General features: G+C 28.6%; 1 protein-coding gene across 1 annotated transcript; it reads right to left on the bottom strand.

Moving 5' to 3' along the window:
• Nucleotides 1-362: 362 nt before the first annotated feature.
• LOC137815919 (uncharacterized) lies at nt 363-914 on the bottom strand. Its single transcript, XM_068619026.1, has one exon. It carries the CDS (start codon nt 912-914, stop codon nt 363-365), a length of 552 nt encoding a protein of 183 aa, XP_068475127.1.
• Nucleotides 915-11298: the final 10384 nt, after the last annotated feature.

Raw genomic sequence — 11298 nt, 5'->3', positions numbered from 1 at the left:
TCAACCTTTATATGACCTGGTTTGCCACACCCAAAGCAAGTGTAACTAGAAGAGTTTGAATCATTGGATTTTGAGTACCTTTTTCTTTGTTGAGTTCTGTCTCAGTTCTTTCTTCTAAGGAATATACTGAATTTTCTAGTGAGCAGACTCAAAGTCTCATCATGTTCAGGATTCTCCTCTTCATCACTTGTATCATGTTCCATGGTAATCTTCAAGGCAATTCCTTTGGCTCTTTTCTCCATTGTTTCTTGTTCTTTCAATCTTTTGAGTTCTAACTCATGTTCCATCAATTTTCCAAAGAGTGCAGTAGTAGACATCTTGGATAAATCTCTGGATTCAGAGATTGTTGTTACCTTAGGTTGCTAGCTCCTATCAAGGCATTTCAGCACCTTTATGTTGAGCTCTTCCTTGTCAAAGACCTTACCAAGATCAGTGAGATGATTCACAATATGTGTAAAACGTTTCTGCACATCTGCAATGCTCTCTTCTGGTTGCATCCTAAACAACTCATATTCTTGAATGAGTGAATGCTTCCTTGAACGTTTCACATCATCTGTGCCCTCATGGGTTACTTCCAGTACTTCCCACATCTCCTTAGCTGAGTTGCATTGGGACACCCTAAAGAATTCATCCATATTCAATGCAGAGGTGATGATGTTCTTGGCTAGGGAGTCATATTGAGCCTTCTTCCTTTCAGTTTCACTCCATTCAGACCAAGGCTTCTTCACAGTTTCTTCTTTGACAACCTGCATAGGTAAAAAAGGTCCATTTGCCACTGCATCCCAAATACCCATGTCAATAGATTCCATGAAGATCTTCATTCTAATTTTCCAGAAAGCATAATTCACACCACCAAACATAGGAGATCTATCAACAGACGCACCTTCAGCAAAAGGCCTTTTAAACTCAGACATAATCCATACACTTCAGCAAAATACAAGTCCTAGCTCTTGATACCAATTGTTGGGTCTATTAGTGTCTAAGTTCAAGAGGGGACGGGTGAATTGAAGTTATAAAATTTTCGCAAACTCAAACTGTTTTACAGTTTAACAAAAGAAAAAGAACAAATTCTTTTTAGAATGAACAAATTGATTCTTCAAACCATTTTAACACAAACAGAACATATCCAGATTAGGATTAAGATCAAACAATGAAAAAAAAAACACCAGATTGGTTCACTCTTAATAGTTTTGAAGAACACAAAATTTTCCAAAAGAACAATCAAATTTATTCAACACAAAGCTTTAAAGACAATGAATCTTTATCAAGGATTTAATGAAGAAAATTGTTCGTCCTTAAACTTATATTCAAAAGCTTTGTTTATGATTAGATAACTTTTCCAAATCAAGAATGACAGTTTTTACTAAGCCCAGAATTAACAGGTTTAATTTCAAATGAACAGATTTCGTTCTTGACAGATTAAACAAAAACCAGAAACGAGTGCAGGGATGAGAAGATTTATGCAAGCACGGTTTATATTGGTTCACTCATAAAGAGCTACATCCAGTTTCACCTCACTCCAAGGTGAAATACACTAAAAACCAATTCCAAACAATTACAACACAGCAGGTCTTGAAACCTACAAGAACAATACAACCAAAGTTGAAAAACCCTATTTCAGCACACCTTGCACTCCAAGAAACCCTATCAAAGAGTGACTAACACTTACACCTTTTACAAGAAAGAATAAAGGAAAGATAACACCTGAAAGAAGATGCAAGAACTCAAAACCAGTAGTTCAATTGCTGCAGAACTGCATCAGCACCTTCACCAAGATCAAGGTTTTCCTAGAACAAGCACACTTGAAGATCTCTCTTGAAAACCTTTCACAAAAAGTATTCACTGCAAGGAAATCTTAATTTAGCTGCAAACAAATATTGAAGGCCATAAGTGGACACTAAATAGTGTCCATTAAACCTTCATTAAACCTTCATTATTAAAATAAATTAAGGTGTGAGGAAAGCGTGAGTTATTCTCACGTAAAGTTAAAAAAATAAAAAATAAAAAAATAATGGTTGCGTTGCTGAAATGGCAGCTATTAAAATTATAAAAATAATTAAAATTTAAGTATTTGAAGGTTAAGCCCACGCTAAAAGTTTTAAAATTAAATTTAAATAATATGAAGGTTAAACCCTCGCAAATTACACACAAATAATTAATTTTTATTTTTGCTTTACTTTAATCCCTTCTTTTCTTTTTCTTCTTTTCTTTTTCTTTTCTTTTTCTTCTTTCATTTTTCAATTCTGAAGCAATACTCACTTCACTCCACTTTTCCTCAGCAATACTCACATTCTCACATCTTCTCTCCATTCAAATCTCTCTCTCTGTTGAGCATTCAAGCATTGCCATTGGAGTACTCTCTCTGTTGAGCATTCAAGCATTGTTGAAGCAGAATTTCAGTTTTCGTTTGCCTCTGACGGTGCTGTTCGTGGATTGTTTATCCATCAAATCCTCTTTCACTCCATATGAATATGTTCATGTCTCGGAGCTTCGTCAGAAGTTGATTGGAGAACGCTAATACTCGAAGCAGTGAAGAATCGCGAACAAAAGTGTTCGATTTTCGGTGAAGGCGATTTTGGAGTGTATTTTGCGGTGGTTGTGGAGGAGAATTCGAAACTGGAATTGGAAGTCCAAAAACAAAATCAAAAGCTTCGATTCCTTTTGCTCTTAGTCGAAATTGGTTTATGTATGTTCTTCTTCCGCTTTCACTTCCGATTCCGACGATTTTTGGTTCTGCCTTTTGCGTTCACTGTTCTTCGTTTTCTAGAGCGATATTGGAGAAGCTTAACGGAGAATACGAGCTCATTGATGCACGAGATAATTTCTCAAGCTTAGTTGATGATTCGCGAGTGAATTTGTTGGCTCGGTGAAGAACTGATTCCTTTGTGCAAAGCAGTTTGGTGCAAAACTGAAAAACAGAAGACGTTGTCGGAAACAAAATTATGTGATTTGTTGCTGGTTGGTAATGCATTGGTTGCTGGAATTGCCAAACAAATTGGATCAATAATTTGTGTACTTGTTAAAACTGCAGATAAACTGTTTGATGAATTGCTCATGGTGCTGTGATGTAGTATGATTGAAGCATTATGTGAATTGGTGTGGTGATGTAATTTGAAGAATGTTCTATAAATTGAAGCAGATAAAGTGTTTGCTAAAATTACAAAACTACTGAAATTGGTGTTTCTGATACAGAATTGAAAATGGTGGTGTGTTGTTGTCTCAATACAGCTGTTGATACTGAACTGTTCCAGCTGAAATCAGTACTTGGTGCTAGCTGTTTTGGTGAAGATGTGCGTCCAGCGAGCAAGGTGATTCATTTGAATTTGCTTTGAATCAATTGGTTTTAAAATTGGTGAAAGCTGAAGCGTGTGCGGAAAGCGTGATTATGTTTATTATAGAACAAAGTTTCTTAAAAGTATTAAAATGATAGTTTTTTCATTGCATATGTTTCGATAAAACATAACTAGTAAGCAGCGCAAATGGAAGGCATTTCAACAAAGCCTAAACCTAAGAAGAAGAATAATGAAATCACTAAGATAACCAAGCTAACTAATTAATGTCCATCTTCCGGTGCTTAAACACTTTTTATTCATCAATATAATAATTTATTCATTACTTTTGTTTTTTAGTTTTTAACTTATCAATTCATTGATGTTTTTTTCTTTTTAATTCTATTGCAAAAAAAAAATTGAAAAATATTAATATTTAATATTTAAAATTCAAACTTTTATTTAAAAGTGAAGTTCAATAGCTGCCAAAAATAGCGCATACAAAAAAAAATTATGTGTCCACTTATCCAAGGTTAAGTCCATTCTAATTTCATTGTCACTTTACCAAGGTCAAGCCCTCGCTTTATTCTAATTTTATTGTCCCGCTATCCAAGGCTAAGCTCACGCTTTATTTTTAATTTTATTGTCCCCTTATCCAAGGTTAATCCCACGCTAATTTTATTGTCCCCCTAGCTAAGCCTAAGCCCTCACTTTCTGTCCAAAGCTAAGCCCCCGCTTAGGTTAACATTTGTAATTTTTTGTGTTGGCAACTTGTGGGCAAAGCCCACGCAAGCCAACTTATTGCGACGCCACACACCCGACAATTTTTTTTGCGACGACGATATTAGCTTCAAAGTTGTGTGAAGGCAAAGCCCACATTAATTGCATCTTTGCGTGGGCTTTTTGTGATTAGTGTCCGCCTTTGGCCATTTCTAATAAAAGTTTTTTTTTAGTGATTCTAATCCTTCTTCTCACACAAAAAATGATTGATCTCTGTTAAAACCGTGATTGCTCAACAACCTTTCATGTGAGATAAGCTTTTCTTTATATAGAAAACAGTTTCTAACTATTTTTCAAAAAACAGTTCAAAAGCTGTTAAGAAAACAACAGATTCAGCTTAAAAACAAACAGATTTATTTTAGGAAAATTGTCAACTCAGCTAACTGAAATAACTGACTGAATTGTACCTTTGGTGCCCTAACAGAATTTCGAAAATCCTTTTAGCTGAACAAAAATAAATCTATTGTTTTTCAAACAAACAGATTTATTTTTGTGCAGTATCCTGATTTTTTAGAAAACTTTAAAATGTTTTTTTGAAAAACTTTTAACCACTTCATGTGCTTGATCTAAGCTTGATTAGGCATCTAGGATAGGTCCGGTAGCAAAAGGCAACCTTACACATACACAAGCCTAAATACAAGATCATTTAAACCCATTACAACTTCAAAGCAAACTAGCTATTTTCTTCATCAAACACACAAGGACTGAGTAGAGAAGAAGCTTCCTCCATCTTCAACAGTTATAATATCTTTTTACAATAAAACAAATATGGTCACACACTTTATATAATAATTAAATAATAAGTGTTATATTTAAAATGTTTGCACTAATTTTTAATATATACATGTAATTTACACGGTCTTCATACAGTAAAGAGTTTGTTAAATATAAATCCAATCACTCGAAACATATTATTATAATTTAAGAATAATTGTTTTTAATTTAAAACTTTATAATAATTTTTATGTTTAGTTTAATCTATTTTTATACATTAAAACATCATTTAGTTATATGTAGGACCTTATGTGTCATATTATATATATAACTTAGTCTTTTATTAAATTTTACTCAAAATAAAGTAATATTTTTATAAATATTAATTTTCGTGTAAGATATTTGATAAGAGTTTTATGGCACATTATATAATTGTACATTTCAAATATATTTTTAACCTTGTAAGATTTATACTACCTTTATATTTTAAAATAATTATTATATATTAAATCTATTATTATTAAAAAAAAATTATCTATCTTTAGAAGATGAAGGAGTAAATCAAAATTTCAAAGGCGAAAGATACAAGTTGAATTTACTAGAATATCTATTATTTACCAAACTCAATATAAACTTCTACATGTTAGCTTTTAAGGGTTAAGTTACATAGGTAGGTGAATTGATTTTTTAAAATTTTTTACAAATTAAGAATAAAAAACTTTATTAAACTTTGAACATAAAATTTGAGATGAGGAAGATATTAAAGCAAGAAAAATGATAAAGAGAGAGAAAGATCAACAAATAATTTTTATACTAATTCACTTTATAATAAGAGTTACATCTAGTTGTTCAACCACATCAATAAAGCTCCACAGAACAAATCTTCAAATTTTATAGACACTTAGCAAAGATTAAAAGAAAATTAGCACAAAAATCGAAGTTTTGAACCCTACAACGTCTTATTCCACACCTTGTAACACTCTATTACAAGATCAACTTGAAACCATATTCAAGCCACTATACAAGCGCTAAAAATACAACATAAACAAAAACAATATCAACTAGATAAAGTGAAGAACAATAATAATACACTAGTTGAGAAACAATGTCTTCTTTAACAAGTATGTTGATCGCATTTTGCTTAAAAAAAACTTCAAAAAGTTATTATTTGACCGATACACATAGAAAAAGTGATTTTGAGAAGATAAGAATTAATTTTTCACACTTTTAGTTTTGAAATAAAAAACAAATATGTAGAATCACATGTATTTGTAATCAATCAAAATATTCCGCACTCAAAGTTTTAATAAGTTCAATCTTCATTTGAATATGTTAAAATCAAAACGTAAATGATTATAATATATTAATTTGTCATTTTAATAAAATAAATTAAGAGAATTTAAATGATGGAGCATTAAGTGATTTTAATCAATTAAAAGCTCAATTCCATTTACTTAAATTGAAATATCAAAACGCAAATTGAGCATTAAATAATTTTAGTCGTTTAAAATGTCCGTTTGATCAATTTGTTGTACAAAATGAAGTATTTAACCTTGATTTTTCATTATAAATAAAAATATATAAGAATAAAGTCAATCTTTTTATAACTCAAATATTTTTTTTTTCAAAAATCTTATTTAAAAAATAGTTTAGTATTTTTTATATAATTTTGTGTTGTTTAAGAAGAAGAAAATTTAAAATTATATTTAATGTTGTCTTCCAACGATGTGAAATTTACTCTCAAACTCAAATTTAATTATAAAAACTGTTTTTCTAGAAAAATTATAATTTTGTTATCTGTTTATTTTTTAATCTATAAACACTAAAATCAATAACAATTCAGGCTATTTTATTCAGAAGGTATCTCCTTTGTTTTTTCTATAAGTGATGCCTAGTAAGTACTACAGTGGTTGCTTAACTTTTAAGTTAACTCATATATATTAGTTTTTACTTTTATAATTTTATTTTTTAAAATATAAAATTAAATTTTTATCTTGTATGGAAAGATGCTAGGTTGAAGATAACTAATATAACTCTTTTTAGGTTCTAACACACCTTTTATGGTTTATTCATGTTTAAGTCAAAATATTTGGGAACTCAACTATTAGTTCCAAGTTTATTTATAGAAAAACGATTATTATCAATATTTCAAATAATATAAGTTGTTAATATGTTATAATTTCAATACTTAAGGATTTCTCCATTTATTATTTTTTTAAAACGTTTTAATTAAATAGAAAACAAGGTCTATAAATTTTGAAAAAACTGGTTAATAATTAATCCCACCATTCATATTCATCACAAGTACAATTAGTAACACATAAATTAAAGGTGAGTTTTAAAGTGATTTTTAATGGATGTGGAATGTTATAGTTTGAAATTATTTTGTTTTTCTTTTTCCTATGTCAATTGTTTTCCATACAAAAACCAGTTTTTCAAAATTAGTATACAACGATTAGTTCTTTGGTTGGTGGCCAACTCACGTTTTTTATTTCACATTTTTCAATCAAACCCGTAACGTTCATGCAGGGACCAATTTCTCTGTTCTTCTTTATTTTCCATTTTACAGAGGAAATAACGTTGGATTAAAGTTTATTCCAAACGTCACAACCACCTTTGGGAACAACGAAGAACTACTCAACTATATTTTTTTAAGATTTCCGTTGTTGTGTAATAAGAAATTGGGGGGAAATATAAGAAATAAACTCCCAATAAATTAGGAAGAAATTTAACAGTGAGACGAATGCAACAATGATGTTTGGTTTAGTTTTAAAATGGAGAAATCCAGTTCGATTTTCTGGAATTTGACAAAAACATGTAATTATTTTCCCTAGATACTATGAATTAGTATATATGCTATATATATTACGTTAATTTTAATATGCGTAAACAAGACATGAAATAATTTTAAATTAATATAGTTTATGTGAAATGAATTTTCAATTTAACAGGAAATTTTGAAAAAAAATCAATTAAAATATATTAAACAATATAATATTTAATAAAAATTGTAACACCAGAAACTTTAACTATATTAGTTGAAAGAATTAAAACCCTAAATCCTAAATTTTAACCATAAAATATTTAATAAAAAAATATAAAAAATTTCATGTTAAATATTACTATACAAGTTGATATATCAGCTATACTGATATCTCAAGTAATAACAATAATTTCACATCACATAAAAAAAATATTATTAAAAAAATAAAAAATATATATATAAAGAACTAAATAAAAATATGGAATAACAATTTACTGTCGCCCCATATATATTACTAATACAATTATGCTGAAATCACATGTTCTCAAAGACTACAGAAGTTAAAATTACATGTTCTCAAAAAAATATAAAAAAGTTAAAATAGTAAAAGATTAATCATAAAATAATCATCTTAGTCCTTACATACCTCTATGCTATATCTTGCAAAGTGACATATTATATATTGAGTATGATTATTGAAGTATATTTCATACATAGCTAATGTTATAAACATCAATCTCATTTAAACACATAATTCATTTTCATATAAATATATCATTACTATAATAATATTATTTTCTTACAACAAATATTATAAACATCCCCACTCTAGAGAATTAACATGGGAAATTGTTATCGAATCACTTAAACTAATATGTATTACTCAAACTCGTATCAATTATTCAAAGTAATTTATCACACTCAACACCTTTTGAAATATTCATATATATTAATCATGATCACCGAAGACTAATATCAGACCCATGAGAACCATCATCAATAGAAAATGAAATCAAGATAGATTTTGTGTACTAGTCTGGAAATGTCATTTTGCCCTACAATGTTACCTCTTCATATACCAAGTATAATGACAATAGAAAGTTATATAAAAGACATAGAAAGAAAAATTATCAAGAATTTATAATCTATGTATAAACATATAAGTCATTATTTAAGTATATTAATCCATATAAAATCAACTTAACTTGATTAATATAAAGTAATACACAAACATTTCCTAGAACATTTGTATTAAATATGTCCAACTAAATATTAAAATCATTTAAGCACTTTTGGTCTCTACGTGGACCTCAATTCCATAAGTTAGGATAGGTTCATTATGCAAACTATTGTATAACCAATAATATGTAATAATGGTGCAAGAACTCTTCTTTACTTCTTGTTACTTAATGTCTTAATCTACATGATTTAGACAACTATCATTGAAGCAAAGGTTCTAGTATGTCCTTTCAATAATGAGTTTTTCTACTTAATTCTATAAATCATAAATTAGTTCGACATGTAATCTCATGTATTTGGCCTCAAATAATCTAATTCAACATAAGATGTCAAATCAATAAGCTTTTGTATGATTGCTCAAAATGTCGATTTAAGGATATTCAATAGTATATCATGAAACAATTACACATATATATTGATTAATTGAGCAAAACCATGCATTAACTTCACTTTGAGGTTGTTTGAACAAGTAACTATCAATTGAGCAACATTCACTATTTGAAATAGGAAAAAGTTTACTAATTCTCCCTTGCTTAAGCCACAATATTATATCCTAAGTGATATGTCATATCGCTTGAGTGACACACCAACGTTTGAGTGATATACTTTTGAAGGAAAGAGAATTGATGGGATACCTTTCTCACTGAGTTGCAAGGATGATTATTAAGCACAAGACTCACTTATACTTAGCATAATCTCACCATCTCAACAATACTTCATTGTTTGAGCAACCACAACCATAAAATTCTAAGGGAGAGAAAATTGTTTTGGAACCTCTGTTACTTAAAAATTTATACCATAACTTAAGTAAGGAATGTTATCACTTGAGCAATCAAGCAGATACTCAAATGATAGTATTATGCACCTAAGTTAATGGCCCTTATTTAAACATTCTTTGAGCAACAACTCAATACTTAAATGAGATATGCAAAAATAATAAATTTGCAAAATTATGGTGAAATCCATTTATTTAATACATAGTTTGCATGTTCTAACTCCATTTCACCATTCAAAACAATTAATATGTTAAAACCTAAGAAAACCTTAATAACCAAATCAAACCAAATTATCTAAATTTTGAATATGTACCACTTAGACAATTTCAGTATTAAATGTATTCTATTTCTCAGATGAAAATCATATAATTCAAAATAATTCCCATTGATCATTTGACAATTGCTTGAAATAGTAAGCAAAAATTTAACTGAAAACACAACAAACTCCTAAAACCCAAGAGAACATAACTAAATAAACTAAAACACTCATAAGAAAATAATTGAAACAACCACTTAAATTAAGAATATTTAGAAATCTGTAAAAAAAATAAGAATAAGATTCCTTAATAACTTTTTAGATGGTAGCGTCTGCAGGAGAAAAAAGATGAAACAAATCTCAGAATCTTAGACAAATAGTCGAAAAAAAACTCAGAGAAAGACTTCCAGAAAATAAAGAAAAAATATGGAAATAAAAAAAAAATCTCACCAACCTAACAAAAATTAAATAAACTTTCAAATTTGAAACTTAGAAACGAAAAACATAATTAAAAATAAAATACATAAAAATATAATCAATCAAATTCTTTAATAAGAAATAGTTATCAATAAAATTAATAAGTTGAACAATTCCTTAAAAAAAATACAATTCTATACCAGTGTATGAATTGATCTAATATAATTTTTAAAAAATCCACTTCTAGTCTTGTAAATGTGCAATTCTAGTTCATACAAAAAAATGAACTTCGCATTTGATTCTTTTGATTTACAAAATTAAGCAATTATAATTTATGACTAAAAATATTGATATATTTGTGAGTAATAACAATGTTAGTTACTTATTCATATTATTGATAATCATATTTAATAATAAATTGAAGATATTATTTTTATTAACTAATATTAATATGACATAAAAGATAGTTTGGTTTGGAACATTAAAAGACAAAATGGGTGATGTAGGTTTTGTCCATAGAGAAGGGTCCCAAGGCATGAGAGTGGTAGGAATTGGATTGAAGTTTTGTCATGACACGTTTGTAGTCCCATGTGCTATCCTTCCCTTCATATTATAATTCCTCTCAACTGTAAACTAAACCCTACTCATTATCCCCTCCACCTATTCCCTTTCCTTTCTTTTCATTCTTAATCCTTTCCACCAACCAAACCATTCTTCTCACCATTAAACCTACCATGCATGCCCTCTTTCACACCTCTCATTCATTAATCTCAAACTCATTCCTCTGATTTATACGAGTTGAAATTAGTAATCTAGTAAATTTTACTGTTATTTTTTAATTTTTTTAATATTTTTAGTTATAAATAAATTATTTTTATAATATTTATTTGATTGTAATTATTGATATAACTTTTTGAATAAAAAGATTGTAAAAAAAAATCATTTTAAGAATGTAAAAAAATAAGAAAGATAAATAATTTGCTTCTCATTTGTGACTTGACGGTTTAAAAAGTTGATGACTAGTTGACCAATCAAATTCAACCTATTTTATTATCCTTAATTAATTTTTATTTTATTTTATTT

Source organism: Phaseolus vulgaris, chromosome 1 (assembly GCF_000499845.2).
Source record: "Phaseolus vulgaris cultivar G19833 chromosome 1, P. vulgaris v2.0, whole genome shotgun sequence".
Classification (NCBI taxonomy): domain Eukaryota; kingdom Viridiplantae; phylum Streptophyta; class Magnoliopsida; order Fabales; family Fabaceae; genus Phaseolus; species Phaseolus vulgaris.
Note: the sequence above shows the minus strand (reverse complement) of the source record. Positions and strands in the feature narration are given on the sequence as shown.

Coding starts and splice junctions, on each gene's coding strand:
- LOC137815919 (XM_068619026.1), bottom strand. CDS start 914: ATGTCTGAGTTTAAAAGGCCTTTTGCTGAAGGTGCGTCTGTTGATAGA.